The 21955-nt window shown below is 36.8% G+C and overlaps 1 protein-coding gene and 1 long non-coding RNA gene across 4 annotated transcripts in view; one reads left to right on the forward strand and one right to left on the reverse strand.

Moving 5' to 3' along the window:
• The window catches only part of LOC109419429 (LIM/homeobox protein Lhx5), a 314686-nt gene extending 294265 nt beyond the window's left edge, over positions 1-20421 (reverse strand). For all 3 annotated transcript variants that reach the window (XM_029877137.2, XM_029877136.2, XM_029877138.2), the window contains exon 1: positions 19692-20421. In XM_029877137.2, the coding sequence (XP_029732997.1) occupies positions 19692-19734 (43 nt within the window). In that variant the 5' untranslated portion in view covers positions 19735-20421. The remainder of the gene's footprint in view (positions 1-19691) is intronic.
• Positions 16511-21955, forward strand: part of LOC134291294 (uncharacterized) — a 229880-nt gene continuing 224435 nt past the window's right edge. Inside the window, exon 1 of the long non-coding RNA XR_009999018.1 lies at positions 16511-19483. This is a non-coding gene — a long non-coding RNA (uncharacterized LOC134291294). The remainder of the gene's footprint in view (positions 19484-21955) is intronic.

Below are 21955 nucleotides of genomic sequence, written 5' to 3' on the forward strand. Positions count from 1 at the left end.
GAATTTGCCTTTAGATGGTATTCGCCATACAATATTTTTGCGATTTACTTTTAGCGATTTTTCGCGCATAGAAGCTAGCGCCACATTGGTCGATGCGGAGAGTAGGAAAACAGCCGATGTAGTTAATTCATTAAAAAATATTGATTGATGCACCAAGCGGTAAGAAGAAGAGTTTTGACATCCAAGCGGTGTGCCGTTGACATCCATCGACCAATCAGCGACGAGGACCTAATCGACGGCACACCGCTTGGATGTCAAAACTTCTTCTTTTTTTCGCTTGGTGCATCAATCAATTTGGTAGGCTTAATAGTAGTCACCATTGTGCACAACCACTTCCAAATATTTTTTTCGAATAATGTATTCCACTTCGATAAATTTGCCTTTAGATGCTATTCGCCATACAATATTTTTGCGATTTACTTTTAGCGATTTTTCGCGCATAGAAGCTAGCGCCACATTGGTCGATGCGGAGAGTAGGAAAACAACCGATGAAGTTAATTTATTGTTTGATACACTGTAGGTGCGTTATAAATACTCATTTATAATGCAAAACTATCACCAAATGTGTACCTAACAACGCACATATTGGAGTAAATCATATCGAAACCTGATCATAAGTGGAAAAACTCAAAATGAATCAATGGACTAACCGCTTGACGCGCAACCACATTTGATCAGCAGGAGTAAATCCATTAAATTTTGTATGGCGAAAAACATCTAAACTTGAATTACTTGAAATAGAAAGCTCTTCCTACAAAAATATTTGGTAGGCTTAATAGTGGTTGCCATTGTGCACAACCACTACCAAATATTTTTTTCGAATAATGTATTCCCCTTCGAGAAATGTGCCTTTAGATGCTATTCGCCATACAATATTTTTGCGATTTACTTTTAAAGGTTTTTCGCGCATAGAAGCTAGCGCCACATTGGTCGATGCGGAGAGTAGGAAAACAGCCGACGCAGGTAACAGGCTCTCCGCATCGACCAATGTGGCGCTAGCTTCTATGCGCGAAAAATCGCTAAAAGTAAATCGCAAATATATTGTATGACGAATAGCATCTAAAGGCAAATTTATCGAAGTGCAATACATTATTCGAAAAACTATTTGGTTGTGGTTGTGCACAATGGTGACCACTATCAAGCCTACCAAATATTTTTTCAGGAAAAGCTTTCTATTTTAAGTAATTCAAGTTTAGATGTTTTTCACCATACAAAATAAAATGGATTTACTCCTACTGATCAACTGTGGGTGTGCGCCAAACGGGTAGTCCATTTTATTTTGAATGGTGAAAAGCATCTAAACTTGAACTACTTGAAATAGAAAGCTTTTACTGAAAAAATATTTGGTAGGCTTAATAGTAGTCACCATTGTGCACAACCACTACCAAATATTTTTTCGAATAATGTATTCCACTTCGATAAATTTGCCTTTAGATGCTATTCGCCATACAATATTTTTGCGATTTTCTTTTAGCGATTTTTCGCGCATAGAAGCTAGCGCCGCATTGGTCGATGCGGAGAGTAGGAAAACAGCCGATGTAGTTAAGGCCGTTACAAATATTTATTTCACCTTTTGTCCCACCACTCTTTGGTGGATCGAGGGGGGGATAAAAATAATAAAGCATTTCAGTAACAAATTTTGAAAACGACGTATAATCAATGGTGTAGCATTGATTATACGTAGTTTTCAAAATTTGTTACTGATTTAATCTGAAAAATATTAAAAACTCATCGGATTTGTTATTGTGGATTTACCGGCTACTTGTATTCTACCGGTTACTTAAGTAGCCGTTACAAAGTAGCCGTTTTCATATAAAAATCAACTTGATTGTCCAAAAATGAATGTCGCTGAGTAGCTAGTGGTAATGAGGAATAGCGCATACAATAAAAATGTTTAAAATTATTTTTAAGTTACTCTTTTTATAAAACGACTACTTTGGAGGTCATACTGAAGCGACCGGTACAATACAAGTAGTCGGTAAATCCACAATAAAGAATTTTCACCAAGGCCCGATATTTTGATAAATATTTTTTTATCTGCCCCCCCTCAAAATACAAAATCCAGCCAAAAATTATTGAAGAGGGGGAGAAAAAAGTCAAAATTAAATTTGTATCAGCCTAATTCATTTTGACACAGACAGTGCTTTTTAGCTGGGTTTTGTCCCAAGCAGTGAACATTCAACCAACGAGACAGCCCATCTAAAGGCCCCCAACGAACGAATCGGCACTGTATCACATCAATTTAGTCCCGAAGACTTTAATGCCAAGTATCTTTTCCCATTTCAAAAATCTTCCAACCCAAACATCTCATAAATTTCGAAACAAAAAAATGGTTAGTAGTTTGCCTCCGTTTGCCTCGTCATGTAAGAAAGCTTTTGCCTTATGTGCTGAGACGGTTTCCATAGTTACACCGTGATGATTATTATTTTCGAAATCAAAAAAGAGCTCGCCGCTATGGCTACTTGGGACAACAGAGGAAACACTTGCATATACCGCCTTTTCCGAATCATGCGCATTGAAGCCAAATGTGTAAGTATGCGATGTTCAAAAACAAATAGGTATATAGCGTACATGTTTCATGGTTGGTAGCTATGTATATATCGATCCAATACTGCGAATTATGTTCACGCTAAAACTGCTCAGCACTAAAATGTGTAAGACCTACTCCTAAATGCATAATTTCCATACCACTCATAAAATGTGTAAGTGTTACAAATTCAAAAAATCTGCTCGTACACTATTCTAGATGCGAAATGGCTATATTTTCTGGTTCGCCAAGGTCACTAGTAAACCTAGCTAGATTGCCATACAGAAAAAAATGCAACTTTAACAATTTTGTGGACGCAGTAGCAGGAATGAGAACCCTATGAAAAGAGTGATTCCGCCAAAATTTCCCATAGCGCAGCATAGGCAAAGTGCACTTCTTTCACTTTTCCGTATCGAATTGCGCATCATAGAGAAACAAACGAGCACTTTTTGGAAAGCAAATTTAATTCTCTTTCAGATGCGCATAGATCCGGTGATTAATTTGAGAAGCTCTTGCTATGCCTCCGGCGGGCGATTTTGTTAGCTGGAAAATCCGGTGTCTGTCGGCATGGGCAACGAGAATGATGATATTAGAAGCCATTGCAAATGGAAAATAGCAACTTCTACAGCAAAACATGAGTAAAATTTGACGACAACATATTAATTTTTGTATGTAAACAAACGATTTTCTCCTTATCTCACTAGCACCTCTATTATGCCAAGAAATCAAGAAAAATCAGAATATGGCGATTATCTGCCTCTGGCTTCTGATATTAGCGCGACAGTCACTAATCATAACAGCGTCACCAGATTTAAAAGTATATAGGGGTAGGCGGGGCAATATGGACACCCTAAGGTTTTTGCCAACTTTACCTGGCAAGATGTCAAAAAAGTTTAGTTTTTTGATACATGTATCCTTTTAAAGTCTATTTAGCATCTGTTGCATAAGAATGCTCACGAAGAAAAATGATTTATCCACTTCAAAAAATGTTTTGAAAAATGTTAGTTTTTCATGACCGTCTTCAAGCATACGGGGCAGAATGGACACCCCCATGGGGCAATATGGACACCATGAGACTTTTACGAATTTCGTTCATTATTTACACCTATAAAGTCATTTCATTACAAAACAATTATTATGGATGAATAATACACCGAAGTAGTTCATTTTTGTTCAGTTAATTAAAATTCAGGCTGTTTTGGATAAAGCTTAGTTTTTGTCGGCATGTACAGCTGTGCCTAGAACAACTATTTTCCACTGCTGTCGTTTTTTGACCAATTTGTTTCACCCTATGTCTACTATAGTGAACATTTAACTGAAAATATACTGAAATCGAAGAATTTGGTTGGTTTGTGATTTAGGTTATATTTTTCCCTTGCCGCTTCTTTCAAAAAGGTGAGTGTCCATTTTGCCCCGGCAGCAGAAGATAATTCCAAACTTGATTTTTGATATAATAAAGAAGAAAATATAAACATGTTAAGCATGTAGTTACAGCAAAACTACTTGCATGTGTTCTAGAAATATCAGGTTTTAATCGACCTGCAATAAATTAATCACTAAATCTTATTTTAGATGGTGTGAAAATTATAATTTCCATGCACAAAAAACGGAGGACGCAACTTTTTCGTGTAAAATCAAGTATAATTTTAATTTCGAATGTTTCTTTCCTGAAACTACGTTTTAGACAAATGGACTATATTCTCTATTCATTAAAACTTCAAAAAAGTTCACATATTTCAAAATACTGAAGGTGTCCATTCTGCCCCGGGTGTCCATAATGCCCCGCCTACCCCTAACTCCACTATATGGGGTTTCACAGCAAGAGCACTCATTCCACTGAGCTACTCTTGCCGTTCGTCACAAATACATTCAAAAACATCTGTCACTTTGCGAAACCCACGTGGTTTTGTTTTTGGCGGGACCCTTTTTTTTTTGTTTTGCCTTGCGACTGTCATGCGGCGGTATGCCTTGCGAGCGTACGACCGCCGCAGGACTCTAATAAAAGATAAGCGCGACAATACAATGCATTGGATGGATTATCCGCAGGGAGTGCGTTCAATGTTGGTCAGCAGGAGTAAAATCATTTTATTTTGTATGGCGAAAAACATCTAATCTCGAATTTCCTGAAATGAGAAGCTTTTACTGAAAAAATATTTGGTAGGCATCAAACCGGTCATCATTATGTACAACCGCTACCAAATATTTGTTCGAATAATGTGATCCACTTCGAGAAATACGCCTTTAGATGCTATTCGCCATACAATATTTTTGCGATTTACTTTTAGCGATTTTTCGCGCATAGAAGCTAGCGCCACATTGATCGATGCGGAGAGTAGGAAAATAGCCAAAGCATTTAATTCATTGTTTTCCACGGAAAACCAACACATTCTCTACATGGAACTATACTAGAGTGCACACTTGGTGACACTAGCGCCAAAAGATAAAACAACATCAAATTTGTACCGCTAATGAGCGCTTGCGCGCTGACGTCATCATTATCTCCTTCTAATGAATTAACTACATCGGCTGTTTTCCTACTCTCCGCATCGACCAATGTGGCGCTAGCTTCTATGCGCGAAAAATCGCTAAAAGTAAATCGCAAAAATATTGTATGGCGAATACCATCTAAAGGCAAATTCTTCAAAGTGGAATATATTATTCGAAAAAATATTTGGTAGTGGTTGTACACAATGGTGACCACTATTAAGCCTACCAAATATTTTTTCGGTAAAAGCTTTGTATTTCAAGTAATTCAAGTTTAGATGCATTTCGCCATACAAAATTAAATTGATTTACTCCTGCTGATCAACTGTGGCTGCGCGCAAAGCTGGTAGTCCATTCTTTCCTTCGGCGTCGGTCCATAAAGCCATCCAAGGTTTTTATATAATGGAAGGTTAAGCTGGTCGTTAAGTTTGTGGGGAAAAGCAAAGGAAGCCAAATTTCAAAGGAATTTGCTGAGGGGGGGTGTTTGTTTTCAGAATTTCTCACGGTGAAAAAATAATGGCCGCTCAGCCAGTTTTGACATCTAAGACTACCTTAGAATATGTAAATACCTTGAAGCCATCCTTGCCCAAAAAAAAATTGAGGGCAAAGTTTACAAATCGTATGAGAACTCCATAAGGTTAGGTTTTTGCTGCAAGCCTCTATCGAAATGTGGCAGCGCCGCGTAATCACAGAGAACAGACGTCTATCTTTGCTTTCTGCCTTGTGTAAAACTTTGAAACGGTCATACCAGAGTATGTGGTTATGCTCCCGTTGCGTGGCGCCAGCATCCCATCACTTACACTGTCGTGTTTTCATTTTTGTTTCCAATGTACCCCGTTTTTGGCATTTGAGCGCTCGTATCGCTTTGTGGACTAGTTTGTTTCAACGATGAACACTGCCATCGTGGGGTCAAATCGAGTTTATAAGTGGGGCAGTCTCTGTTCATGGCGTTGAGGTACACTTAAATTCTTTACACACGATTTTGACGTATTTTTATTTGAGCTTAGGGTAAGTGTGCCCATCGTTGTGGTATTAAAGTAAATTAATTTTAAAAACAATGATCGTACCATCTAATGAAGAGTTGCAAAACGTTAGTTGGTAGTTTTCTATCCAAATTTGCTTGGAAAAATATAAAAACTATCGTTTCTCTCTGTTTTCGATCATAAATCGCATACCACAACATTAGGCACACTGTTCCTATTATGGAGGTAAAATTTAATTTTGGTTCCTATTGTTGCGGTATCCCATTGAAATCATATGGGATACCGCAACATTAGGAACACTACCGCAACAATAGGAACACAGCAGCAAAAAATTTAAGGAAAATATTTTTTTTAAATAGGTTTTTGGGCAAATCTTAAGCACACAAATGGTGCAATCTTATAATTTAAGCATAATACATCTATTAAAAATGCCTTTTGGTAACATTTCAGTCGAAAAAGTGCTCAATTGCCACTACCGCAACAATAGGTACTACCACAACGATGGGAACAATTACCCTATATGTCTGTTCTCTGTGACATAATGGCCACATTCCCAGTTATTTCAAAACAACCGTTGTAATGTTTTATACAATTGCACTTGGTGAGCTTAAACGTGTGTTCTCTGTGGTATAATCATTTTATTTTGTATGGCGAAACGCATCTAAACTCGAATTTCTTCACATGAATAGCTTTTACTGAAAAAAATATTTGGTAGGCAAAAAAACGGTCATCGTTGTGCATAACCGCTATCAAATATTATTTCGAATAATGTGTTCCACTTCGAGAAATACGCCATTAGATGCTATTCGTCATCCAACATTTTTGCGATTTACTTTTTCGCGATTCTTCGCGCATAGAAGCTAGCACCACATTGGTCGATGCGGAGAATAGGAAAACAGTCAAAGCATTTAATTCATTATCCGAAAATCAATTTGTAAGCACTTTCCGAGACAAAATTTGCGGAATGCATAGCACCACCAGCCTTTTCTCAATTTGTCCAGCCATATCCAAAACAACGCGGAGCAAAGAAAACACGTGACGCAGCCGCTCATGTGCACAGTCTTCTACGATCCTCCAGAAACAAATGAGTAATTTCGGGATAGAAAATCAAATTCTCTTTCAGATGTGCAGGTGCTTACGATTCATTTGAGGAACTCATATTATGCCTCCAGCGGGTCATCTTCCGGATTTTTTGTTAGCTGGCCAATCCGGTGTACACTCAGTAGCAAAAAAAGTCGAGCTGATTTTCCCCCAAAAACCGTCATGTTCAACCTGCTGTTACATTGACAATGAATTAACTACATCGGCTGTTTTCCTACTCTCCGCATCGACCGATGTGGCGCTAGCTTCTATGCGCGAAAAATCGCTAAAAGTAAAACGCAAAAATATTGTATGGCGAATAGCATCTAATGGCAAATTTATCGAAGTGGAATACATTCTTCGAAAAAATATTTGGTAGTGGTTGCGCACAATGGTGACTACTATTAAGCCTACCAAATATTTTTTGGGCAAAAGCTTTCTATTTCAAGTAATTCAATTTTAGATGCATTTCACCATACAAAATAAAATGGATTTTCTCCTGCTGATCAACTGTGGGTGTGCGCCAAGCGGGTAGTCCATTACCACTTCATCAGAGGTATATAGATAATGTATGGTCAAAATTTCAAATTGATAGAAATTATGTATTTTGAGTTATTAAAACTTACACCAAAAAAGCCAGTTTTGAACATACCTTTTTAAAAAATCCGTATTTCTGTGAAAAAAGGCATCAGCTTCATGAAAATTTCACTGCAGCGTCAGAAAATATGGGGAATGTTGTGGTCGAAATTTGAAACTTTTTCATCCAGTGGTTTGGGCCACAGAAATCATCAAAGTTGAAGTACCATTGTGGATGCCTACAGTTTTCACTCCATATTGACCATGCTGAAACACCGGTCGGCGTCGGTGGTGTAGTGGTAAGCGTGGTTGCCCCTCACCCCAGTCGGTCGGGGTTCAATTCCCGTCGACGCCGATGGGATTTTCTTAAACAAATAATCCGTGATCACGCCTTCCTTGGATGGGAAGTAAAGCCGTAGGTCCCGGCCCATGTGTTGATGGGTTCGATATGTAGGGTCCTCAGGTGTTGTGGCTGTCTCCCTGAGGCGTCGGAATTTAAGGCTTAGCTCTTAGACCCAGCCGACGTAAAACACAACTGGCGCCGAACGGTGCTAGTTGGTCAGAAAAAAGAAGAAAAAGAAGAAGAAACACCGGTGCATAAAAAAAGCCGAGGTCAATGAATTAACTACATCGGCTGTTAGCTATAAGTTAAAATACACATTAATAAAAACAAAAAAAAAGTCGGCTGTTTTCCTACTCTCCGCATCGACCAATGTGGCGCTAGCTTCTATGCGCCAAAAATCGCTAAAAGTAAATCGCAAAAATATTGTATGGCGAATAGCATCTAAAGGCAAATTTATCGAAGTGGAATACATTATTCGAAAAAATATTTGGTAGTGGTTGTGCACAATGGTGACTGCTATTGAGCCTACCAAATATTTTTTTCAGTAAAAGCTTTCTATTTCAAGTAATTCAAGTTTAGATGCTTTTCACCATACAAAATAAAATGGATTTACTCCTGCTGATCAACTGTGGGTGTGCGCCAAGCGGGTAGTCCATTCATTCCATTGATGTTTACATCTTAGTTTTAATAAACAATCCATATTATATGACATATTTGTTTTTATTTTCGTGTGTTATGCTAGTTATTTATGACATTCTACACGTAACACATAGTGTGTTACGCGTTACGCGTATGAGTAACAAACACACATATGTTAGTGAATAGACAAGACTTTTCTTGTAGTAGTTTGTAAAATTTACAAATTTTGGTTACTGTAAAAACCTTATTATAAGCAACAAATGGACTATCCGCTTGGCACACGCCCACAGTTGATCAGCAGGAGTAAATCCATTTTATTTTGTATGGTGAAAAGCATCTAAACATGAATTACTTGAAATAGAATGCTTTTCCTGAAAAAATATTTGGTAGGCTTAATAGTGGTCACCATTGTGCACAAACACTACCAAATATTTTTTCGAATAATGTATTCCACTTCGATAAATTCGCCTTTAGATGCTATTCGCCATACAATATTTTTGCGATTTACTTTTAGCGATTTTTCGCGCATAAAAGCTAGCGCCACATTGGTCGATGCGGAGAGTAGGAAAACAGCCGATGTAGTTAATTCATTGACGGGAATCACTTAGAACCTCAAAGTATGAGATATCATATATATATCATAGTATGATATATCATACTTTGTGGTTCTAAGGGATTCCCGTCAACTTGTTGCTTATAAAAAGGTACCAAAATTTGTAAATTCTACAGACTACACTGAAAGCAGCTTTGTAGTGAAATCTACTACAATGGGGGTTGCATTTAACAGACTCGCACCAACGTTTTTCAACCGAAGTGACTTCATGTTCATTATAAAAGAAGGAATGTAGTATTTTTACTGTTCTTCTGAGTTTCTGATAAGGTTGTTGTCCCTACCATTGAATACATACCATACATCAGTAGAATATACAACAGAAGTTGTTTATTTTCACTACTTCAGATTTACTGCAGCGTGGCCATATTTTTGTAGTATTACATTGTTATTTTTAAATAACAAGTTTTATTTGAAATCATTTTTTTTAAACACAGAAAAGATACAAATCTAGATTGAGTTTAAATAAGAGCGAAAGTAACATGAGAGAGTTCTCTCCGTCGACTCTCTTTTCTGCAAAATAAAGCGGCATTGATATAACTTTATTTTTCTTTCTCCCTGAATACGAACCAAAAAGGTGTTTATAATGGACTACCCGCTTGGCACACACCCACAGTTGATCAGCAGGAGTAAATCCATTTTATTTTGCATGGTGAAAAGCATCTAAACTTGAGTTACTTGAAATAGAAAGCTTTTACTGAAAAAATATTTGGTAGGCTGTTTTCCTACTCTCCGCATCGACCAATGTGGCGCTAGCTTCTATGCGCGAAAAACCGCTAAAAGTAAATCGCAAAAATATTGTATGGCGAATAGCATCTAAAGGCACATTTCTCAAAGGGGAATACATTATTCGAAAATATAATGAATTAACTACATCGGCTGTTTTCCTACTCTCCGCATCGACCAATGTGGCGCTAGCTTCTATGCGCGAAAAATCGCTAAAAGTAAATCGCAAAAATATTGTATGGCGAATAGCATCTAAAGGCAGATTTATCGAAGTGGAATACATTATTCGAAAAAATATTTGGTAGTGGTTGTGCACAATGGTGACTACTATTAAGCCTACCAAATATTTTTTCAGTAAAAGCTTCCTATTTCAAGTAATTGAAGTTTAGATGCTTTTCACCATACAAAATAAAATGGATTTACTCCTGCTGATCAACTGTGGGTGTGCGCCAAGCGGGTAGTCCATTGGTAGTGGTTGTGCACAATGGTGACTACTATTAAGCCTACCAAATATTTTTTTCAGTAAAAGCTTTATATTTCAAGTAATTCAAGTTTAGATGCTTTTTACCATACAAAATAAAATGGATTTACTCCTGCTGATCAACTGTGGGTGTGCGCCAAGCGGATAGTCCATTGAATCTCCTTGCTGGCATTTTTGTACAAACTATCTCATTTTTTATGCGACCTTCTGCTTTCATCGTTGAAAAAAGAAAGAGAGTGAAGATGAAATGTGAGTGGAATAGCAAAAAATGCACGTCCACTCTGTCACTTTTGACAGAGTTTAACTACAGACAAACAGACGTCTCACTATACTCACTTCTCATCGTTAACCTTTTTAACGTTTAGTTTAAATATGTTGTAGCTCGCAAATCGCTCGGTCACGGCGCACAGTGGAGCACCTAGTACATCAAAACTGATCAAAATTATTTTGACGCATTTTCGCAACCCAAATGCAACCCAAATTAGTGATGAAACGTATTTCATAGTTTTTGTATTTTTTTTATTTCGTCATTAGGGTGACCAATTTTAAGTCAGATTTTTCGAAACTAAAATTTTTCAAAAAATCACAACTTCTGAACCAGTTTTAAACCGATTTTAGAACCAAGAACCAACCAACCAACAAGAACCGATTTTAAACTTTTTTTTTAGCTGGAAAGCTGTTGAATTCTAGTTTTCAGTAAAAATATATTCAGAGGGCCAAATAGTGTTTTAAGGCAAATAATATCATATAATAATATAATTATCACGATTTTTTCAAAGTAATGCAACTTTTGAAATCGGAAACATCCGGAAGGTTTTCTTTCTGCATTTGAAAGAGGAACAATAGTTTTATCATACACTAAAAGCAGATTTTCCGGAAACAGCCGGAAAATCAACTTATTTCATTTTCAAAGTGCGGTAAAGGATTCCATCAAATATTTTTTTCAATATTTTCATATATTATATGTAAATTCAACGCCAATTTGTTTGGGTTTCAAATTAACAGAATAACAATATTAACCTTCTTTAACAAACTGCATCATTGAATTGATTGACTATCAATTTCATTTACTTTGTACGGTCAAAACTAGCACGCGCTGTGAGTCATATCAAAGAAAACGGCTAAACTTCAGCTTCACTTAACCTCTTCTGATAAGCGTAAACAAAACATTTGGACACTGCTTAGCTGTCAAACGATTACACGATAACTACACTTAGCAAAAACACAACGGAAAACCCAATTACTTCATTTTGAGTTTTTCCACTTATGATCAGGTTTTGATGTGATTTACTCCAATGTGCGGCGCTCGCATCGTTTTGACGTTTGCTCACTAAGGCCACCTAATGAGTGGTTTGCGGAACACAGCCTGATTAGCATTGGGCGACTATGTTTTCATGACGATGATTTTATCGCAATGAATTAACTACATCGGCTGTTTTCCTACTCTCCGCATCGACCAATGTGGCGCTAGCTTCTATGCGCGAAAAATCGCTAAAAGTAAATCGCAAAAATATTGTATGGCGAATACCATCTAAAGGTAAGTAGTCCATTTGTTCCAAGTGATCGTCTGTTTGTCAGTGGATTGACAAATAAAATCGTGATTTTAAGGCACTTAGGCACACTATTCATCAAAGCTGCAGTACTTTAAACACCAACGCACTGATTTTTCAAAAGTCTTCCATGATTGACAATTAAATGTATGTAGATTTTTTAACATACAAAGAATTTTAAATGTAATTCTTTACAACTCTGAGGTAAAGCTGGTTAAAGTATAGGTTTTAAAAGCGTTGTAACGTCACGGAAAATAAACCTTTATGGAATTTATTCAAATTTGGAACAAGTTTCAAATTTGAAGTTCTGTATGGTCTTTGTACTCCAGAATATCTTTCAAATGAGGCTAAAAGAAATTAAATCGGTTTCCTGACGCCTGAGTTTCACTTGGTTGAATTTTGCGTTGTAACGTCACGAAAAAAAGTTCTGTGAAAAAAAAAAAACAAATTTCATCCATTCATTCATTCATTCATTCATTCATTCATTTCATTTTATTTATTCAAATAAGTAACTTAAGACCTAACGTCTTTTTTATGTTACATTGATTTTGTGTAGAATAAGTGCAACTATTCACATTCGACCTTACAGAAGCATAGCTTAGTTAAGTTGTCTTGTATAATAACATAAGAAGTATCTTTTAACTAAAGTGCTCAAACATTTCCATCTAAATCCCATCCCTGATGATTCAACTGTTAGTTCATTTGGTAACGAGTTCCAATACGCAACACCTCTTACGAAAAAGGAATTTCCATACTTAGACGATAGGTGCCGAGGTAAGATAAATTTAATACATCTCCCACTTCTACTAAAAGTCAATTTACTGTGTAAATAACCAGGTTCTTTATGTGCTATAATGCTATGAATTATAAGACATGCTCGAAGTTTGGCAAAGTTTTCGAAAGAACATCCTATTAATTTACATTGCAAGTGTGAAACATGATCGAAACGCCTAAGATTGAAAACATATCTCACACAGGCATTCAAGGCTACACGGAGTTTATTCATCGAATTTGCCGAAGCTTGAGGTAACAAAAAATCACATGCAATAAAAAACGGAAAAATCAAGGCTTTGAATAATTTCAATTTAATTTCAGAGGTAAGAAAATGTGCAGTAAGTTGCAAAGTTTTCAACTTGCCATAAATTTTTCCACACTGTTGAAGAATGTAATCATCCCAGCTAAAATCATTTTTCAACGTGTAACCGAGGCTAGAGGCTTTCTCCACGTATATTAAAGAATTCCCATTTAAAGACAGCATTGGAAAACTCTCAGCACGGGTTGTGGTCAAGTACATTGCGTGCGTCTTTTCTACGTTTAGCGATAGTTGTGGACCAATCAAGTATCCTGGCCAAGTCTTCATTGACGTATCTAGAAATGGTATTCAAATCATGGTCTGGCTTGGACGGCTTCTGCAGTGGACAAAGGTAGTTCTATATTCAAAACTATTTCTGTCTCGTCGTGTATGAGCCTTTTTTCAAAATATCATTCACAAATTGCGTACCATTAGGGCCCGGTCATAAACTAAAAATTGATAATTTCTATGATATCAGAGCCAAGCAGACAAAACACTGACAAAATTACCATCTCATATATAGGGTGTCCCAGAAAGTATGAGCACAACTTTGTATACCAAAAATGCAATCATTTTCTTAACAAACAATAATTTTTATATTTTTGTATTTTTATTCAAAGTATTTTCATTGATACATGTAAAAAGTTTATACTAAAGACACTGTACGCTAAAGACACGAAATCTGATGATTGTTGCTATTGATGATGATTGTCGCGTGATGACGATGATGCTGTCGAGCAATGCTTTTAAAGCGCGTTTGACAGGTCTCCTGCTCGATTGGAATGAAATTGACAGCAAATTTGGAATTCCAATTGGAACATTTCGTGTCTTTGCATATAGTGTCTTTAGTTTATACATTAAAAAGGGGATTTTGTATGCAGAATATTTTAAATGAAAAAACAACTTCGGAAACTTCTGCACAAACTACTTTTTTACGGTTTTGCCAAACACCCAAATTCAAAACAATTTTTTCGATTTTTTTTGGCATGATATATTAGAAAACATGATTCCTTAGATCCGTGGTCACCAAAGTGCGGCCCGCAGTTCTCTTTGTTGCCGTAGGATAGCTTGCAATATTTCTTATGGAAGTTGTTCTACTCCTGAAATAATCAAGAATAACGTGTTAAATGTTTCACAAATCGATCTAGGTGTTGCAATACGAAAAGTTGAAAAAATGGGCCTGAGGATCACTGCCTTAGATGGTTGATTGCATTTTTTTATAAAAAATATGTTTTGCCTGTGCGTACGTGTACTTCAAAATTTTGAGAAAACTGAAAAAATCACCTTTTTTAATTCTGGATAAGACATGCCCACAAACATTTGAGTTTTAAAGATTGTTTTAACGAGAATAAAAATAATTTAATCTACACTTCATAAAGCTGGGGCATTTATTAAACTTATAGCACATTACATAAGTGGAACTACATAGTCAGAGCGAAGGAAAAAGTTGTATCCTTTTCCAGCACGCGAAACTGTTATATCTTTTAGAAGAGGCGTCGAAATGTCATTTATTTTGGTAAACAAAAAACATCTGATCCAACCAGTATTCCAGTTTTGGCAAAGAAAACAGGAACGAAGATTGGCATCTGAGCTTTGCGCAAAACTAGCAGCTGGAATTCCACTTATTCATGTTGTCATAAATTCATTGAAATCGTCGAAACATCACATCCACGTTTCACATATCGATCTCCCTTTATATTTAAGGCTAGAAAACGTATTTTCGACTTGAGTTTACAAAGTTTCATTTTTGGCCTGTTATGCCCAATTACAGATCTCCACGGGCTGCTAATCTAGATCTATGAGGTCTTTGTTTTTCTTCACTGCATTGAAAAATGGTATACATGCTGAAAAATGGTATGGCAATAATGTTTTTATGCATTTGACATTTCACTGCCCTGTATACCAGCGTATGAACTCTGAAAGGCATCAACTTTTTTAGCCAGAGTTCCACTTATGTTATGTGCTTATAGTGAAATTTAATTGTAGTATTCTGCATGCTGTGATAATAATTCAGAAGCTTGCTTTCTACTAGTTGAAAATCGGGTTTTCAAAAATAGCGATAATGGTGTTTGAATTCATTTTTCAGGTTCAACAGTATATGTTTTCAATTCAAACTGTAGGTTGTATAATAGATACGCATGCAGAAATTCACGGATATATTTTTTGAATTTTTTATTGAGCTTAATTTCATGCGCAGAAAACAATTTGTTAAGCGATGCCATTGAAAAGTATAGCATTTTGTGCAGAAGCTTTGAAAGGTCTTCTAGGGAATGTTCTACCACATTCAAACGAAGTGTAAAATGCAAATGGACTACCCTCTTGGCGCACACCCACAGTTGATCAGCAGGAGTAAACCCATTTTATTTTGTATGGTGAAAAGCATCTAAACTTGAATTACTTGAAATAGAAAGCTTTTACTGAAAAAATATTTGGTAAGCTTAATAGTAGTCACCATTGTGCACAACCACTACCAAATATTTTTTCGAATAATGTATTCCACTTCGATAAATTTGCCTTTAGATGCTATTCGTCACACAATATTTTTGCGATTTACTTTTAGCGATTTTTCGCGCATGGAAGCTAGCGCCACATTGGTCGGTGCGGAGAGTAGGAAAACAGCCGATGTAGTTAATTCATTCTAATGATTGTCATTTGGTGTAAATATAATAAGGCAGGATATGTGTGAAAATAAAAATTGTTTGTGCATCCATTCCCGAACGGCAGAGCTGCAAAGTTGTGCCCATACTTTCTGGGACACCCTATATCTCAGGGTATTGACAACTTCGAGAGATTTACTCCTGCTGATAAACTGTGGGTGTACGCCAAGCGGGTAGTCCATTAACTACATCGGCTGTTTTCCTACTCTCCGCATCGACCAATGTGGCGCTAGCTTCTATGCGCGAAAAATCGCTCAAAGTAAATCGCAAAAATATTGTATGGCGAATACCATCTAAAGGCAAATTCTTCAAAGTGGAACACATTATTCGAAAAAATATTTGGTAGTGGTTATGCACAATGGTGACCACTATTAAGCCTACCAAATATTTTTTTCGGGAAAAGCTTTGCATTTCAAGTAATTCAAGTTTAAATGCATTTCGCCATACAAAATTAAATGGACTACCTACTTGGCGCACACCCATAGTTGATCAGCAGGAGTAAATCCATTTTATTTTGTATGGTTAAAAGCATCTAAACTTCAATTACTTGAAATAGAAAGCTTTTATCGAAAAAATATTTGGTAGGCTTAATAGTAGTCACCATTGTGCACAACCACTACCAAATATTTTTTCGAATAATGTATTCCACTTCGAAAAATTTGCCTTTAGATGCTATTCGCCATACAATATTTTTGCGTTTTACTTTTAGCGATTTTTCGCGCATAGAAGCTAGCGCCACATTGGTCGATGCGGAGAGTAGGAAAACAGCCGATGTAGTTAATGAATTAACTACATCGGCTGTTTTCCTACTCTCCGCATCGACCAATGTGGCGCTAGCTTCTATGCGCGAAAAATCGCTAAAAGTAAATCGCAAAAATATTGTATGGCGAATACAATCTAAAGGCAAATTTCTCGAAGTGGAACACATTATTCGAAAAAATATTTGGTAGTGGTTGTGCACAATGGTAACCACTATTAAGGCTACCAAATATTTTTTCGGGAAAAGCTTTCTATTTCAAGTAATTCGAGTTTAGATGCATTTCGCCATACAAAATTAAATTGATTTACTCCTGCTGATCAACTGTGGCTGCGTGCAAAGCGGGTAGTCCATTCATTGATTTACTCCTGCTGATCAACTGTGGCTGCGCGCAAAGCAGATAGTCCATTGAAAGTTCTTGACCAGCCAAACAACTTTGTCGAGGACACCAACTGTCTAAATAATAAGGATCTTAAAATATATGGGGTGGAAATTATGTCAGTGTTGCGTCTGTCTGACTCATATATCGCAGGACCTTGATTACTTGGAGAGTTGTTTAACTTTTCACGGATCTTCCGTTTCAAAGTCGTTTGGTGTAAGGTTCTACTTGCCTAGTGGTAGTTGAAATTTTGAAAAATCAGGTACATTATATCTATTCAAAAAAGAAATGTTGTAACTTTTGAAAAAGTTTTCAAAAATGTTTACATTTTGACTGATAGTTTCTCAACTAGTCAAAACTTGTAGGGAACTTTTTTGAGAAATTCTAATCATTTGCAAACCATTATAAACTTTTAATGAATTAACTACATCGGCTGTTTTCCTACTCTCCGCATCGACCAATGTGGCGCTAGCTTCTATGCGCGAAAAATCGCTAAAAGTAAATCGCAAAAATATTGTATGGCGAATAGCATCTAAAGGCAAATTCATCGAAGTGGAATACGTTATTCGAAAAAATATTTGGTAGTGGTTGTGCACAATGGTGACTACTATTAAGCCTACCAAATATTTTTTCAGTAAAAGCTTTCTATTTCAAGTAATTCAAGTTTAGATGCTTTTCACCATACAAAATAAAATGGATTTACTCCTGCTGATCAACTGTGGGTGTGCGCCAAGCGGGTAGTCCATTGGCGTCGCCCAGTGGCAAAATCTCACGTCCAATGGTAAATCAGCTGTAAGTCTTTGACTTATCAAATAACTCTGCGAAACACACTCTCTAAATAATTAAGATTTTTTATCACTGTTAGGTCAATTTGTCTCTTAGATCACAGAAGTTAATCTTAGGATCGTAAGTGGTATGCAAATCCTCTGGTATGACTTTGGTTCAATAAATTATCGCACACATCTTAAAGAGTTTTTACTTGAATTGATGACATAGCATAGATTATTGAATAAATGTTTATCTCGACGGCGTGATAAGTTCTATGCCGAAAAATTTAAATATCTGGCGGTGCGAAGTAATGGATCTCAGGGGTCTAGTCTTTGGAATAAAATTAGAAGAATATGGGTGGTACTAAGCCGAAGATGGGTGCCGGTGTCATTAACCTTCATGAAGGAGTATTCATACTGCTGATAGCAATAACTTGGTTTTCCGAGCCATTTATCATATAACGGATTTTCAATAGCATAAGGTTCCCCTTGAAGCAGTTAAGATAATGCAGTAATATATTCACAAATTCGGGCAGATTTGTGACGTCACAACGCTAGCAGAACCCTGTATGAAACTGAACGGGCGTTGTAACGTCACGAAATGTAAAAGTCGATTATCCAAAAACAAATCCGAAATTTATATATTTTATTTCATTGAATTGAAGAACAAACCAATAAATTTCAATGGTGGAAAAAAAATTCAGAATAACATAAAAATCAGAGCAGATGTTTTAAAATGCTGGTTGCGCGGTGAAAGGGTCGGATTCTAGCGCGTTGTAACGTTACGCTACAAATACGCATTTTAACCACGTTTTCCTGATGATAACAAACTGTTCAATAGGTCAAATATATCAGAAATTTTGCAAGGAATCCGAATATGAGAAAATATTTTGAGGTTTACAATCGTTTTTATGAGTTATAGTGGAAAATCTGGCAACGAATGCGTCAAAGTTGTAACGTCACGGTAGAATGTGTCACCTAAAATGAATTTCAATGAGATTTTTTCATATCACCTTTTGACAGCTGGGTAACTGCTTGACAGCTCCGCCCCCCAGTACTAAATGCGACGAGGGGTGATGAAAATGTGGAATTTGGCTCAGTTTTCCGTGCAGATTTAGAATATGGTCTTATCTCAATACCTAACGTCGGGCGTAGTGTACTGGGCAGCGGATCTGGCCCTCTATGCACTTATCCACGGTCTTCTTTTTTCCCCGAGTTGATTCTTCTTTTTTTCTGGAAATGCGGTCGCTGTTTACATAAAATGGCACATTCATGAACAAGGCCCGCAGTTACCGTTTCACATCTTGCCGTTCGTTGGCGTGTGACGTCACCGTGGACAAGTTCATCCAGCGCACTTCCCCCGACGTACGTACGACACACGGTTTAGTAGTAAAATCGATTTACGCGTGTCAAAAAATCCGATTTTCAACTGCACGAACAATACCATAGGGTATATCTTCAATGATCCATTTCTTTTCATATTATTCCGGCCAAGTTAATAAACAAAGCTCGTATGATAAGAGCGTGATATGATTATAGTCAAATATCGAGTACGATCTGAGGTTCCCATATTTGCAACACCATCGCGATGACGAATAATTTCACCGTCGCCCCATCCGCCCTTGACCTTTCGGTGTGCGCCTAAGGGTGCTATTACATTCTTTGCCCAGACGCCAAATATTTGACCACTTTTGACAGATAAATTTTGGCAGGTTGTTTGACTCTGCTTGTCCCTATTCGTTTTTCGAGAGTGACAAATATTTTTGTTTGCCAGGTACACCTTGGTCATAATTTAAGTGTCAAAAGTGGTCAAATATTTGGCATTGGTCAAAGAGTGTCATACTAGCTTAAGGTCTCAAGTACACAGGGTCAAATATTTGATAATTAATGAACTAAAGATCAATCTGTTTGATACTAATGAAAATTGGTTTCTTTTTGGACAAATATTCGACCCTGTGTACTGGGATCTTAACGGTAAAGTTTAGGATGGTTTAACTTTAAACAATATATGTGTTACCTCCTGGACCAAATAATTATGATACCAACGATTCTAGACATACCAATATTGTGTTGATTATGTTGCAGTACGGAACCAAAAGCCATTAGGTCTTTCGCTGGTGGTGCGCGGGCTCCCACAGCTGAAAATCCTTCCCCTATATAGGACGCCAGAGCGACAGCCCTAGGGGGCGCTTTACCGTTTTCCGTCAAAATTTTGAAGCGTTTTTTTTTTTCACGTATCGAAAATAGTCACTATGTTGGTTGAGTACTATTTTGATTTATTCACGAATTCAAGGTATATTTCTTGAAAGCACTTTTTGGACACGAAATTACTCTAAAATAATTTCACAGCAACTTAAATGTTCTTGTTTTTTATTATAATAAATTTCACTTTGAGTATACCGATTAATCCGAGTTTCTTTATTCTGGATAATCTGGATTGGTGCTGGATGTTATTGGCTGTATATTATGTATGATCACTATAAACTTTCAACATTAAATTCACGACCACAATACACTATAAAACCATTATTGATATCGAGACTCTCGAAGGTGTTGACAACTTTAATCCTTGGTGGGGTGATCCTATCCATCACTTGACAGCACTAACGCAGGCAGGATTATGTATTACGAATTAACGTGACAGGATTCTAACATACAGTTATTAATTCATTGGCCACATTTTATCGAATCACGAAAACAAAGAGATCACGCGAAAGCTAGCACTTCTAAGCTCGTAGAACAACCGTCGCGAACCATACATGAATAGAGACTGACGGACCCTACCGTGATCGGCATTGTGCTGTGCAAAGTCATACCATCCGCTTATCTAAAAGAGTAAGAGAGAACACAGATTCAGCAACAAAATAGATAGAAAGAGAACAAAATCAAACATGCCACATTACAGAGAGTGTAAAGTAGGCGTTCCCAAATGAAAACGATATGAAAGAGAAAATTTTAACCAATCGCAATCCGTTTGGTATGAGTTTTATACACCCATTTAAATATTTTCAGTACGCTCTCGCCAGCAATTCTCTCTTGTTTTTGTTTTTTAAGCAATGTCTGTCTCTTTCTCGTGATACATTTATAAACCCCTCGCAAATCGCATGTTATCTATACGTTGAAGTCCATCTCGAGTAAGTTCGTAAAGTAAGGCGAAGAATGACTCGAGGAATGACTAGTCTCCTACTAACAACTGGACATGATACAAGCAACTGTACGAAGCATTGTAAAGTTTTCAAATGACATGCAGCACAAATAAATAAGTAAAGCTCGCATAGTTCATTGATTGAATTGTGAATACGGTGTAACATTGTGAAGCTGACATAAATAACTTTGGCAAAATCATTTCTACTGATAAGCAAAGAAATCCAGGTTGGATAAAGAGGTGCATGCCAAGCATAATGTTGATGTTATTTTTTAAAAACGATCGTGTAGGCAAATAGGGAAACTTTTGAAATGATTCAAGAAAATTAGCTAGTTACTCATCGTTCACAATCAATATAGCTGATTTGAGCATGTGCATAGATGACCGCACAATGAATTAACTACATCGGCTGTTTTCCTACTCCCCGCATCGACCAATGTGGCGCTAGCTTCCATGCGCGAAAAATCGCTAAAAGTAAATCGCAAAAATATTGTATGGCGAAAACCATCTAAAGGCAAATTTCTCAAAGTGGAACACATTATTCGAAAAAATATTTGGTAGTGGTTGTGCACAATCAATGGTGACCACTATTAAGCCTACCAAATATTTTTTCGGGAAAAGCTTTGTATTTCAAGTAATTCAAGTTTAGATGCATTTCGCCATACAAAATTAAATTGATTTACTCCTGCTGATCAACTGTGACTGCGCGCAAAGCGGGTAGTCCATTCGTAGTTGCTGCTCCGTGATTGACCAAAACAATCGAAATATCACAGGGAACCAACAAGTAAAGCTTCCCGACTAGATCAAAACACAAAACTATTACAGGTTGTGTTATTTGGTTACAATGATTTTTGTAACAACGGTTGTTATAAAACATGTACCATTAGTATTGTGTTTTCAGTTCAAAACCGAATTAGAGACATTTTTTCTTTTAAACACAATGTCGGAAGTGCACTGAGAAAAATTTTATAGTAAAGTTAATAATTCAACCATGTTTAATTTTACCATGCCAAAAAATAGTCGTAACGAACATGTTATCAGTAATGACTACCATGTTTTCCTGGCAATGAATTAACTACATCGGCTGTTTTCCTACTCTCCGCATTGACAAATGTGGCGCTAGCTTCTATGCGCGAAAAATCGCTAAAAGTAAATCGCAAAAATATTGTATGGCGAATA

This window comes from Aedes albopictus, chromosome 3, assembly GCF_035046485.1.
Source record: "Aedes albopictus strain Foshan chromosome 3, AalbF5, whole genome shotgun sequence".
NCBI classification, from domain to species: Eukaryota; Metazoa; Arthropoda; class Insecta; order Diptera; family Culicidae; genus Aedes; species Aedes albopictus.